Source organism: Sorex fumeus, unplaced genomic scaffold (genome assembly GCF_029834395.1).
Source record: "Sorex fumeus unplaced genomic scaffold, SorFum_2.1 ptg000044l, whole genome shotgun sequence".
Classification (NCBI taxonomy): Eukaryota; Metazoa; Chordata; class Mammalia; order Eulipotyphla; family Soricidae; genus Sorex; species Sorex fumeus.
The window spans coordinates 63,151,853-63,165,203 of record NW_026606101.1 but is presented as its reverse complement, the minus strand read 5'-3'; the positions used below and the strand labels follow the sequence as shown (position 1 = coordinate 63,165,203).

The 13,351-nt window shown below is 44.6% G+C and overlaps 1 protein-coding gene across 1 annotated transcript; it reads right to left on the bottom strand.

Annotated features, from left to right (window-relative positions):
- SMCO1 (single-pass membrane protein with coiled-coil domains 1) lies at positions 1-6,060 on the bottom strand. The gene is made up of 3 exons (XM_056121870.1): positions 5,943-6,060; positions 3,114-3,263; positions 1-656 (listed from the first exon to the last, which is right to left on the bottom strand). The coding sequence occupies exons 1-3, from the start codon at positions 5,990-5,992 to the stop codon at positions 212-214; spliced, it is 645 nt and encodes a 214-aa protein (XP_055977845.1). The 5' UTR covers positions 5,993-6,060; the 3' UTR covers positions 1-211.
- Positions 6,061-13,351: the final 7,291 nt, after the last annotated feature.

The window sequence follows — 13,351 nt, the reverse complement described above, 5'->3', positions numbered from 1 at the left end:
CCTGGGCAGGACAAAGGTCCTGGGCAACATTCTGGGATGCTCACATTGAACCACTGGCCTAGTTGACTGAGAATTGCTAGGAGGGACCCCAGGCATCCTGAATCTCATTTGGGAGGCCCCTACGCCCAAAAGAAGCTTACAAAAAATTCTACACACGTCCCTTTCCCCACCATTTGCAAGGTAAATTACTGGAAGGATGACGGGAAAAAGATTAGTTTTTGACTGCTGGGATCAACTCACTGAATGGTGACTTTTGCTCTTCAGGAACCCTCCCGGCCTTCCCCTCCTCAATGACCTGAACAGCTCTCAGCAACCCCTGCTGCAGAGCCTGGTTCTTCACCATGTTAGTTATCATGAACGTGATATCTCTGATGTAGAGCTGCCTCACTGTAGCAGCATAGTGACTGGACTTATTACCATGAGCAAGAAAGAAGGTACAAAGAGCAGTGACGTCTCCTTCTTGCAGCCCGCACTCCTCCAGGACAGATTCCCACGCAACCTGAACACGTGTGTTCTTGGCTTTGTGTCTGAGGATCGAGGCGAAGGTGGGGAGGGCTCTCTCCAGGTCTGGCAGCTTTTCGAGCACACGTGTGTGCAAGCAGTCAAGAGCTTCAATGACATAGCTGTATAAAATATTCAGTTCCATTGAAGTGAACCTATGAACAACATGGAGTTTCTTAGGCAATGGAAATCTTGAAAGGACAAAGCAATTCCAGTAGGTCAAAGTATATCCCATTAGGAACTTTTTTTCTTTCCTTTTTTGTTTAGACATCATACAATAAATGGCTCTTAGTTGTCAAGTTGCCCATATTTCTTAGGAATGAAGGAGTTCCAGGGGCTGGAGAGATAGTCCAATGGGCAGGATGCTTGCTTCGTATGCTATGATCCCTAGCACCCCATACAGTCCCCAAAGCCTATTGAGTGACCCCTGAGTGCAGAGCCAGGGTAAGCCTTGAGCACTGCTAGGTGTGACTCAAAATACAAAAGAAAGGAGTAGTTCCTATGATGCAGGAGTATTGGGACTGGAGAGATAGCACAGGGGTTAAGGTGTTTGTCTTACATGCAGCCACCTGTGAGTCTCAGGAGAGCTCCCTGAGCACAGACAGACCCAGTTGCAAGCTGTTGGATAACACTGGGTTGTCCTTCCTTCTCCCGCAAGAAGCTTAAGGTTTACTGAGTTATTCCCACAACAGTGCCCCTGAGGCACACCCAATTTTATCAAGCACTAATAATCCTATACTGCTTTTCTCTTTCCTTTATGCCATTTACATGGTTTATTTAGCAATGTCCTTTTTGTATAGACACAGGAAGACAGTTCATGCTATGCTTTGTAACATTGGAGTTAATTTACTCCAAAATAATATTTACTCCTGGACATCCATATTTACTTGACTTAAGCCGCAGTTGTCCTTAGTTCCTAGCCCTCCAAAAGCAGGGCTCCGATGAAGGGACTGGATGGACCCTATAAGCTATCCTGGCATTGAAAGGAGACAAGCCAAGCACCATAAGTATAAGTTAAAAGTATGGTCATGGACAAATTCTGTCATAACCCAAAAAGAAGTAATTGAATAAGGACCCTGCTGGGGTTAGGAAAGACTAACTTGGTCTGAGGACTATAGTCTGGGATATATAGCAAGATGTTTCCAGGAAGAGCCAATCTTTAAGCTTAATATATAACACATAATATAAAGGTAAAGGTAAAGGCCCTCCCGTTGATCGTCGATTTGCTCGAGCGGGCCCAGTAACGTCTCCACTGGAGACTTTGTTGTTACTGTGTCTGGCATATCGAATACTCTCGGTAGCTTGCCGGGCTCTCCGAGAGGGGCGGAGGAATCGAACTCGGGTCGGCCATGTTGGCCGCTTGTAAGGCAGACGCCCTACCCGCTGTGCTATCGCTCCAGCCCAAACACATAACACATAATATAATATAATATAATACAATATAATACAATACAATATAATACAATATAATACAATATAATACAATACAATATAATACAATAACACATAATATAATATAATATAATACAATATAATATGTGTTAATGTATAACACATTTTGTGTTCAAACAAAATGACTAGAAATATTATAAGAAGTAAATTCACTTTGTTTAAATAGATTACTAGTTGAGGAAAGGAGAAAGCAGTATACCCTAGATGGAATCCTTCTCTTGAGAAGATCTCCTAGTAATCTGGAGTGCTGAATCCTCAAATGAGACTTTTGTCCTTGAGTTAATCCCCTAGAACTTCCCCTGAAGGAGGGGTTTTACCTGTTTGTTATGACAATGTTCAATCCCACCTATGTCACCCCCACCCTTCATGATTTCTACGTAACTACGCTGTAAGGGAAAAGAGGGGAGGGTGAGAACTGAGACTTTGGAGACTTTGGGGATTTGGAACTAGAAAGAGGATGAGAACTGAGACTTGGGGACTTGGGGACTTTGAGGACAAGAATACTAGGAGTAAAAGGAAGACTATGATGAAGACGATGACTGGAAGTAGAAGACTAAGAGACTGCTCTGAGACGAGGAAGAAGATATAACAAGGTAGAGCACAACGAGAAGACGAGGATGATGGAACGGTGATGACTGGGGCTATGACCAAAACTATGACTACGATTGTGCTGTAAGGGGAGAGATTGGACTATGCAGGGGAGAAGAGATAAACAAACAGTACCGACCAGCCTGGTGCCCAGTTCCCCAGTTTCCCTGTTCCCCTGGTCTTTTGTCTGTCCTTTGCGACTGTGGGCCCACCTGGGGGGTGGCTTTCAGTCACTGAATGCTCAAGTCCCCTGGGTGCCCCCACACTTTTTTTTTGTTGAAATTCACAGTAAACCCCGAGAACTGCCCTGTGTGGCCAAAACAAAACTAACAAAAATGGAGGATTTTTATTTTCCTTCTCTGTGTTAGTGAAATCTTGGCAAGCAAGCTAGTCTGTAATGAGATCTATACCTCGGTCCCCAGTGTCAAAACAAGTCTTTTTTTGAATGAATGAGCTCAATAAAATGACATTTTCCCACAATTCATTGTTGGAACCATGTAAAGAATTTCTGTTTTAGGATGGTCATTTTCACAAAGTCCTGGAATTCCGCTGACTTCTGCCTGGATGCTTACCTGAGTGCCAGAACGGCTGTCCACAACTCATCTTGAGCAGCTTGGCTTGCCAACATCTTGCTATGATGTTCATATTTCTGTGTCAGATTATCCTTGATGAGGTCTAGTTCTTTGAACTGTGCTTCTAAAGCTTGGAGTTTGTGATCTACTCTGTGAGATAAAGGAATCAGGGTTAGTTTAGGTCAAGAGATAAAACTAAGTTTTTTTCCTTAAAATAAGTCTCTGATAGATTGTTTACAGCCGCTACCAATTTGGGTGGTATCTTAATTAGCATCTATCAGCACACATTTTCTCTCTTATATTTTTGCAATGCTAGGACTATACACATATAAATATATGTGTTCTACCACTAAGTCAGATTCCTGGTCTTTGGGTAACTATTTTAATTTCAGATTAGGAACAGATGTTTCCATTTTCATTCTCTCTAGTTATCATTCTGTTTATTACATTCTTTATATTACCAATCTTTTTTTTCTTTCTTTCTTTTTGGGTCACACCCGGCGATGCACAAGGGTTACTCTGCACTCAGGAATCACTCCTGGCGGTGCTCAGGGGATCTTATGGGACGCTGGGAATTGAACCTGGGTCAGCCGCATGCAAGGCAAATGCCCTACCCGCTGTGCTATTGCTCCAGCCCCTATACTACCAATCTTTTGATTTGTCTGATTACTTGATTATCTGTCATGTCTCATCGTTGTATTATCCTTTATTCTTTTCAAGGCATTTGTGTGGGCACGCATGATAGAGACCACTCCCAGCAGTGCTTGTGTGATCACACAGTGATCAAACCCCGGGCCCCCATATGTGTGACTTTGATTTTTTTTTTTTTTTTTTTGGTTTTTTAGGTCACACCCAGCAAAGCACAGGGGTTACTCCTGGCGGTGCTCAGGGGACCATATGGGATGCTGGGAATTGAACCAGGGTCGGTTGCGTGCAAGGCAAACACCCTACCTGCTGTGCTATCTCTCCAGTCTCCTCTATGTGTGACTTTGATTCTTAAAACTATCATATGAAGTAAGGCTGTCATTTTTACTATTTTACAGATAGCTGAATTTTGAACAGACTGCTCTAGCTAACTAGTATGCTAATAAAGTGGCTTTCTCTCCTGTATTTTGACTGTTCAAATCGTGTGTGCGTATACATGGAATCCAGGACGCAGGAATGGAGTCCAGGATCTGGAAAATATGTTCCCTGCTGCTGACCCCTTCCCTGGCCTGATTATCTTAACTGTATCCCTCCTGCAAGGGTTAGCTCAAATCCACTGACCATTTGGGTACATTTCTGTCCTGGAGATGGCCTTGTATTTCTCTCTCACAGGGACTGCCTCTCCACCATCTGGTTTTTGTTTTTGTTAATTTTTCAAGAATTAAGCCATTAGCTCATGGATGAAGGGGACCAGAGACTATTTCTGGAATATCTCTGTGTCCTATTTCCTACTATCCCACAAGAACCATAACAGAAGTAATGAAAAATACCTTACATGATTGACCTGAGATGCTGAGCAGGGTCACTCCTGGGGGGCGGGAGGAGTGCTGAATCATCAGGGGGTGCTTTGCTGTTGTCATTAATCCCAACTGAACTGTAACTAGAACACAGTTTCTGTGTTTTCAGTAACCTGAATCCCACTGTGGATGCCGAGGGTTCCAGTATTGGATGTCTCTTCCAGAGCCTTGATTTCTCTCAGGCCTAATTCAGCTCTCCTAAATTCCAGACCTGTGGCACACTGTCGCCTAGATAAGGATGTCACACTCAACTGTCTTAAGCTGAATCTTGTTCATATCATGTGGTACTCAGGAGTCCATGCAGTGCCAAGGATGGGGCTCCTGCATGCCAAGCACTCATTCTACCCTTTCAACTATCCCCCAGGACCAAAATACTATTCTACAGCACAATTCTGATCATGTAACTCATCTGTTTATAAAACATTTTATGTGACCCTACCTTGTCCAGTGGTATAATTTGAGCAAAACTGGCTTTCTTAACAGGAAATATTAAGTCACCCGTTGCCCCCTCTCCCCCCACCCCTCCCACAGCCCTCTTACACATCTGGGTCACCTAAATCCTGCAAGACAACCAGCCCTGGCCGAGTAGTGTACTATTCCTATCTTCTGTGGCTTACATGTGCCGTTTTCTCAGCCAAAAATTTCTTCCTGTATTTTCCTTTCTCACCCACTCCTCACACTAAGATACAGCTTAGTGCTCCTCTATAAGAATTTCCTTTTCTACTGTTGAAGGCAAAACTCATCTGTTCTCTCTTGGTGGTCTCAAGAGCAACATAACTCGCGTGCCTAAAGTCAATGACTTTGTCTTCTGTTAAGAGGGTAAAAGGGTAGGGGATGTGGCTCAAGTCACACATCTGTGTCACGGGTGTGGGGTCCTGGGCTTGATCCCTGCCATCACAAGCACCCACATCCCCCAGCACCAACCACCACAAAGGGATGTACAAACCTGCAAGCTACTTCCCAGGTTAGCTCCATTATGAAGTCACAATAAATTTGAAATATTTTGTACTGTTTCTGTGACCTCTATAGACAGTGAATTTCTTGAGGGCTAAAGCCACATTTTACTTATTTTTTTAATACTTAGCATTTCACACATGCATTAATTGAATGGAATTATATATAGTATAAAAGCAGGTTGCTCTTTTTACACACACTCTCTCTTTCTCTCATGGAAGATCTGAACCACTTTGATAGAGACCATTCTAATTAGCATGTCTGTAATTCTTTGTAATACTAATTAGCATGGTGTAGTTCCTATTTTTATTTTTCATTCTTCTTTTACCCAACTTCCCAGAAAAGTCAACCCTTCCCTGTAGCCCCTAGCAACCTTTTCATTGATTCCTTCAAGGATATCAGGGTTGTGGATTCATTGTTCATCTTCTTCAGGCAAAATGAAAGGAAACAAAGCAAGCCAAACAAAAACCCAAACAAAAACCTTGAATCCAAGGTTTTCTGCGTCTTCCACTCAGCAACAGGCAGCAGCAGGGTGAGTATTTGATCTAAATTCCGCCTGAAAGGTCACTCAGTACACAAGGCTTTTAATAGCTCTTACAGCCAAATATAGTTTCAAACATCGCGTGAACACAGGTGTCCCAGAATGTACTATAATGTTTGCCTTTGAAGAAGCAAACCCAAATTGATAGAGCATAACCACCAGGTGTAATTGTGGCTTTGTATATATTCTGGTAAATATTATATATGTTTATATTAATACACATGTATCAGGATTCAATTTGACGATGAAAATATTATTTCCAATTTTAAGGTTATCCAATTATAATCTAAAGAGAAGGTGTGCAAAATAGGTATAGGCTGTAAAAATAATTAATGAAGGCCAGAGCAATCGTACAGTGGGCAGGGTGCTTGCCTTGCACGTGACTTGAGTTCAATCCCCTGCGCCCTATATGGTTCCTCAAACTGTGCCAGAATTGAACCATGAGCACAGCGTCAGGATTAAGCCCTGAGCATAGCCAGGCGTGGCCCCAAAACAAAAGAAAAAATTATTGATGAAGTAACCTGAGAGTACAGCAGGCCACTTGCCTTCCGTGTAGCTGAAAGGTTTGATCCCTAGAATCCCTGGGCCCTGCCAAGAATGCTCCTTGAGCACAGAGCCAGGTGTAAGCCCTGAACACTGCTGGGTGTGACCAGAAAAACCAGAAACAAATTAGTGGTAAAGGAATAAGTTGCTGAGTCCTGGCTAGTTTGGAAACATTCTCATTGAAGATATAATCTGAACTTGACTTGGAAGAAAAAATGTTGGTCTTCAATATTATAGAAGAAAAGTAGGGTTATACTAAGCTGGAGAAATGATGTGAGCAAAATAATAGAAGTGATAAAGTACATGACGTGGTCAGAAGAACTGAACGGATGTGTCTTGGGCAAAGATTCATGTATGGAAAGAAAAACTGAACCTGTGTTCACTGTAGCATTATTCACAATCGCCAAGATAGGCAATACAAAAATGGCCTAAGTATGATCCCGGCTTTCGGCACTAAAAAGCAACAGAAAAGAAAAGAAAAAGAAGAAAAAAATGGCTTAAGTGTTCATCAACAAATAAATGGGAAACGGGAAGTTATTTGAGGGCCAGAGAGATAGCACAAAAGTTAAGTCATTTGCCCAGCATATGGCTGCACCCTGGCCCTGGGTTCGAATCCTTGCACTGTATGGACCCAAGGTACCATCAGGTGTGGACCCTGAGTACCACCAGGTGTGGTCCAAAAACTAAATAAATAAGTGAGATAATTTGCAATAACATGGACAGAACTTGAGAAGATTATCCTAAGTGAAATGAGTCAGATGGACAAAGACAAAGACTGTGTGATAATACTTATATGTGAAAGAAAAAAAGCATGGTAAAGGATGGAATAGAATTTTTACTGGTGATGAATGTGATGCATATATGTTAATTTACAAAAGACATCCAGAATTTATGGGGGGGGGGGGTTGGAGGGAAAGGTTTGGGTCACACCCAACTGTTCACAGGGGTTGCTCCATGTCAGCCACCCTCGGGTGGCTTATGTGAAGTGGGGAGGAGAAAGACAATCACTTTCTCCCATCCGCCTCTGCCATCTGGGACCCAGGGTTATTGGGTTCTTGTCTCTCCTCACAGAAAAGAATTTCAGGAGTAGACAGTGAAGTAAAACAGACTTTATTTGGAGGGTTTTGAAGGTGTGGAGGGGGAGAGAGAGTGAGAGAGTGAGAGAGTGAGAGAGTAAAACGCTCAAGAGAGATCACAGGCTGCTCCAAAGGCAGAGAGAGCCGCTACACACACCCCAGCATTAGACATGAAAGCGTCAAAGTACTCATCTCAAGAGGAGAGATGCAGGTAACACATGTGCTCCGGCACCACATGGGCTCAGCCACATGGTCTCTGGCAGGATTTGCGGCTTCCTTTATAGGATTTTCTCAAACCTGCCCCCAGGTGGGGGCTTCTACCTAGGTCAAAGTCCATTGCTAAGGAGCTTACCAGGGGGGTTGGGAGTGGTGAGGGTCTTCTTTGAAGTTCCTTTCCTGGCCTTTTGTTCTGCTTGGAGTGTCTCTGGGTCTGTTGCTGGTGCCAGGTGAGGGTCTTATCAGGCCTTAGTTCCTGTTTTCTGCAAGGTTGGCCTTCACAACTTCAGAGCTATTCCTTCAAAGGAAATTTACTGGCATGGCCTTGGGAGGGGGCCTTCCCTATGTGCCTGCTTACATCGCCAGCTCTGCTCAGGGGTCACACCTGGGCACAACCATGTGGTGCTGGAGATGAACCAGGGTTGGCGAAACGCAAGACAAGAACCTGTTATGTCTCTTGTTTCAGGACCTCTCTCTGGTCCTGAAACCAATATGTTATAAAGCAATGTTGCTTTGTTTTTTTTTCATAGAGGATATTAATTTTTAATGATGCATACTTAAACATCTTATAATGCAATAATACTTCAATAAAAAAACATTAAAACAATGAAAGCAACTAAACTAATTTAAACCCTTAGTTTCTGAAAACAGAATGGTGGTTGCAGGAGGTAAGGTGCATGGTGGGAATTGGTAGGAAAGTGTCAGTTGGATGTAGTGGATGGAAACTAGACCTTTGGGTAAGGGGCAGTGTGGCATATACATTGTCTAGGTGAAGCCGTATGCCTGAAACTTACATAGTATGATAAATCAATGTTCCTTCTGTCAAAAGAGAAGGTGGTTAGAGTTGGGTCCAGAATTTACTCATTCTCTGAATAATTTATTCAATATTTTACTGAACAGCATAAGTATCAACTGAATTGTTAAAACTGAATAAAAGATTAGCATCAAAAGAGTGATCAGTGCTATTCTAGGTACTGTAGACACAATATGAGTAAGGCAAAATTCTGACTCTGAAGAGCATACTGGTAAGGAAGCAGAGAACAAGGATCCCGGAGGGTGGATGGTTCAGGACCATCTGGTAAGGAGCTGGAGATGTCGCTTCCGAGCTGCTAGTTAAGGTTAATCTTGGCAGTGTGTTTCGGATAGATACAAATGGGAATAAAGCCGGAAGCAGATGGGGCTAGAGGGATTGTACAGTAGTTAGGGTGATTGCCTCGAATGTTGCCAACCCAGGCTCAATCCCTAGCACCACACATGGTCCCCTGAATCCACTAGGAATGACCCTGAGTGCAGAGCCAGGAGTAAGCCCTGAGCACCACTGGGTGTGGCCCAACCCTCCAAAGTCACCCCCAAAAAATGAAAGTCACAAGAACAGAGCGAAAACATGCTTGCTGTGGGTCAGGGGTGGGGGCGATAGGAAGAAGTGGTGTGAAAGGCTCAAGAGACATAACTCAATGGACTGAGCACGTGCTCTGCACGTGAAAGGCCCAAAGCTGATACTCTGGCACTGCATGGGTCCCCAGACAGCTCTGCAGATGACCTCTAGTACAAAGTCCACAGTAGCCCATGAGTGTGACCCTCCCCTCCCAAGAAGTGAATTAAAAAAAACAAATTTCTCCCTTTCCTCCCCTTTGCTGCTGCCTGTTGTTGTGATGACATGGGGCTGGTTGTGGTGTTCTGGAGCCAGGATAAGGGGCCCAGTGGGGATCCCAAATGACAGTCCTGTGGGCTTGCGCTGGCAGGTTGGATGGTGCTGGGCTCTCAGCAGGGCAATGTCTGTGCCCCCCAGAGACCACATGGTGCCGGGAGTGGAACTCAGGTCTCTAGCATGCACTCTTGCCTTGGGAACCATCTCCCTGGCCCCCAAGGGAAGGAAATATTATGGGGTCACAGAGAGACGTTTTGCCTTGCACGTGGTTGACTCTGGTTTGATCCAAGGCAACGCATCGATAATCCCGTGAGCACTGTTGAGAGCAACCCCCCAAGTGCTGAGCCACTAGCAGTTCCTTAGGCCACTGGGTGTAGCCCAGTGTCCCTCCAAAAGAAATTTTTTTTTGCTCAGGGATCATTCCTGGAGGTCCTGGGTTACCATATGGGATGATGCTAGAGATCAAACCTACAAGGCAAGCACCCTGGCCCCAGAAAAGCTATTTTTAACAATTTAAGTTGAGGTAACGGGACTGACAATACTGCTAATTATACTTTTCACGAAGAAATACTTTTTATAATATCCTGTTCCTGAGTTAACCTCTGCCACAACTTTTCCATTACAGTTTTTATTTTCCTTTTTGGGTCACATTCAGTGTTGCACAGGGATTACTCCTGACTCATGCACTCAGGAATTATTCCTGGTGGTGCTTGGAGGGCTATATGGGATGCTGGGAATTGAACCCGGGTTGGCTGTGTGCAAGGCAAACACCCTACCTGCTGTGCTATCACTCCAGCCCCCATTACAATTTTCTTACTGTGAAGAATGACAACTTTGCTATAAGAATTGTTTTTTACTGTTTACTCTCCTCAGGGAGTTAACAATTCATTGAAAAGGGCAATATTTCAGGTTCATCTTTGCTAAAGTTTCTTCTGAAAGAGTTTCTTTGGAGCTAACATTAGTTTCCTTAGAGGTAGATACGTGGCAGGAATGTTGACAGGAAATGAAACAGGAGGGTACTAGACAGGTTGGGGATGCAGAGGTAGCCTCAGGTACAACTGGAGGTGTCTATTTATTTAAAGAGGGTAGATTTTTCAGGGAAGTGGTGAGAGGATTTAAATTTTTTTTTTATTTTTAATTTTTTTTGTTGGGTCACACCCAGCAATGTTCAGGGGTTCTTCCTGGCTCTGCACTCAGGAATTATTCCTGGTGGTGCCCAGAGGACCATATGGGATGCTGGGGATTGGACACAGGTCGGCTGCATTTAAGGTGAATGCCCTCCCCCGCTGCACTATCGCTCTGACCTGGAAGAGATTTTTTTTCTGAAAAGGGCATAGTAGGTAACTAAGTTTGGGAACAATTAAACTGAAAAAATCGCGGAGACTGATGGAGCCCAGTGTCTGTCTTAAGATCTTTCATGATAAGCCCTCAAAGAACCAGTCTTCAGCCCCCAGAACACTGCAAACAGGGCAACAGCAGATAATTCTGCGCTGGACCAGAGCCCGCCAAGCCCACTCAGCTGTTTCTCCTGGGTGCTCTTGTCTGATTCCACCCAGCTCCCTGCTCTTCTCTTCCACCAACATCTCAGACTTACACAGTACCTTCCCATCAAGCCATCCTTGGTTGACTCTGGCATTCGACCTTTGGTCTGACACTTGGCCTCTGGTCTGCTTAGAAGATATTAGCAATGCCAGAGATGGCCCCCAAAACAAAATAAAACAAATATATATATGTATTTTTTTGGGGGGGAGGGGGTCACACCTAGCAGTGCTAAGGGGTTACTTCTGGCTCTGTTCTCAGGAATTATTCCTGTCAGTGCTCAGGAGCCCATAGGGGTTGCAGGGATCCAACCTGGGTTGACCACATGCAAGACAAATGTCCTCCCTGCTGTACTGTCACTCCAGCCCTAGAGAAGGTGGCCATGATTTCCATGGGCTTCTCTGAGTGAGCAGCTTCCATCTGGGTAAGGGCTTGTGGTGATGGCGGTGCTCATACCTGCAGTACTGGCGGCATCAGGAGTGCTGGGCCCAGCTCAGAGGATGTTCCCAGCAGTGCTTGGGGACAAAACCCCAGAAGCTCCCCTACAAAGTGTGCACTCCAGCCCCATGCTTTCTCCCCTGCCTGCAAGGAAGCTTACTTTGAACTTCTGTATTTCATAGCATGCATATGTCACAATTTACTTCTTCAGTCTATTGTTGTACATTTGAGTGGTTTCATTTGGAGCTGTCAGACAATGGTGCTGCTACAAACATTCTAGCTCATCTTTTGTCAGAGAATCTGTGAGTGCTCAGAATTTTTGGTCTTTTCCCTTTCTGTGATGCTCAGTAGAGGTCCAGTTCCCCCTATAGATCCCATCCGCCACTTTCCTGACCCTGCAGGTTACCTTGTTTGTTCTCTTTCTAGGTAAGTGGGTCCATTCCATATACGAAGAATAGTTATTAAAAGGAAATGACCTGGGCTGGAGCTATAGCACACGGGTAGGGCGACCTGGGTTCGATTCCCAGCATCCCATATGGTTCCCTGAGTACCACCAGGAGTAATTCCTGAGTGCAGAGCCAGGAGTAACCCCTGAGCATCGCCGGTGTGACCCAAAAAGAAAAAAGAATAGTCTTTACAAAGGAGCCGGTCTAGGATAAGAGATCTCAAGGAAATCACCAAGGAAGAGAAGTGTCCACCCAGCCCCTGCCCTGACTTACCGGGTCCCAAGTCCTAACCCTCAGCAGCACCCAGGCTGCTGTGTGCTCTCTGGCTAGTCGGGGGGAGTGGGGTGAGGGCAGACAGGGTAGGGCCAAGTGGTCAGACCTGCTCAGCCTCTTGTGCACCATACCTGGATTTCAGGCCCCAGGACGCACCCAGTCCCCGAAACCAGAATCCGGGCTCGACTCCACTACTTCCTCCTGACACTCTGACCAGTTTTCTTGATTCCCTGGTTGCTTCAGAATTTATACTCAAAGGCTTTTGCCCCTCCGGAGAAGTCCTTGTTCTCTCTGGGACACAACACATCTCTCTTTCTCTTCCATCAAATTTCTCTTGCAATAAACCTACTTTAAAAAAATAAAAGAGTTCACATTAAGTCTCCAGAAAATTCTCTTCCAGTCTTGTTACTGCCTCCCATTTCCTAGCGTGTCATGGACTCGTCTGGATTCCTTAAGCCTAAGTCTTTAAGGTTGCTAAAAAAGATCATCGTTCCCTGCAAGCCCAAATATTCAAGGTTGCCTAGGGTATAGACTGGGGGGTGCGGGGGAGGGGGCTCCGGAAGTGGGGACACACCGTGTGGTGCTCAGGTGCTACACCCACTGCTCAGGGGACCATTCGGTGCTGGGAGCAAACCCAGGCCTCCAGCACGCCAAGCTTATCTGCTCTTTCTCCGAGCTGTTTCTCTGGCCCAAGAATTATGTACTTTTAAAAGAAAAACTTAGGGGCCAGAGAGAGAGAGTGTGTAGGGGCGCTCACCTTGCACGTGGCCAACCTGGATTTGATCCATATGTTCCCCTGAGCACAGAGCCAGGAGTAACACCTGAGCACCGCTGGGCATGGCCCAAAAACAGAAACTTATTTGACTTCTAGAATTACCTTATTATTACAATAAAGTTCTATTAGTATAATGTTGCCTAAATATGTTAAAAATCTAACTGTAGGTACGAACTTTATATAGAATTCTTGTGCAATTCTAAAATTGAAACAAATTACGTACTAAATCCAAGTCAAACGGGATTGAGTTGTCAACACTGACTGATTATGCTGACTTCAGCTGTTTC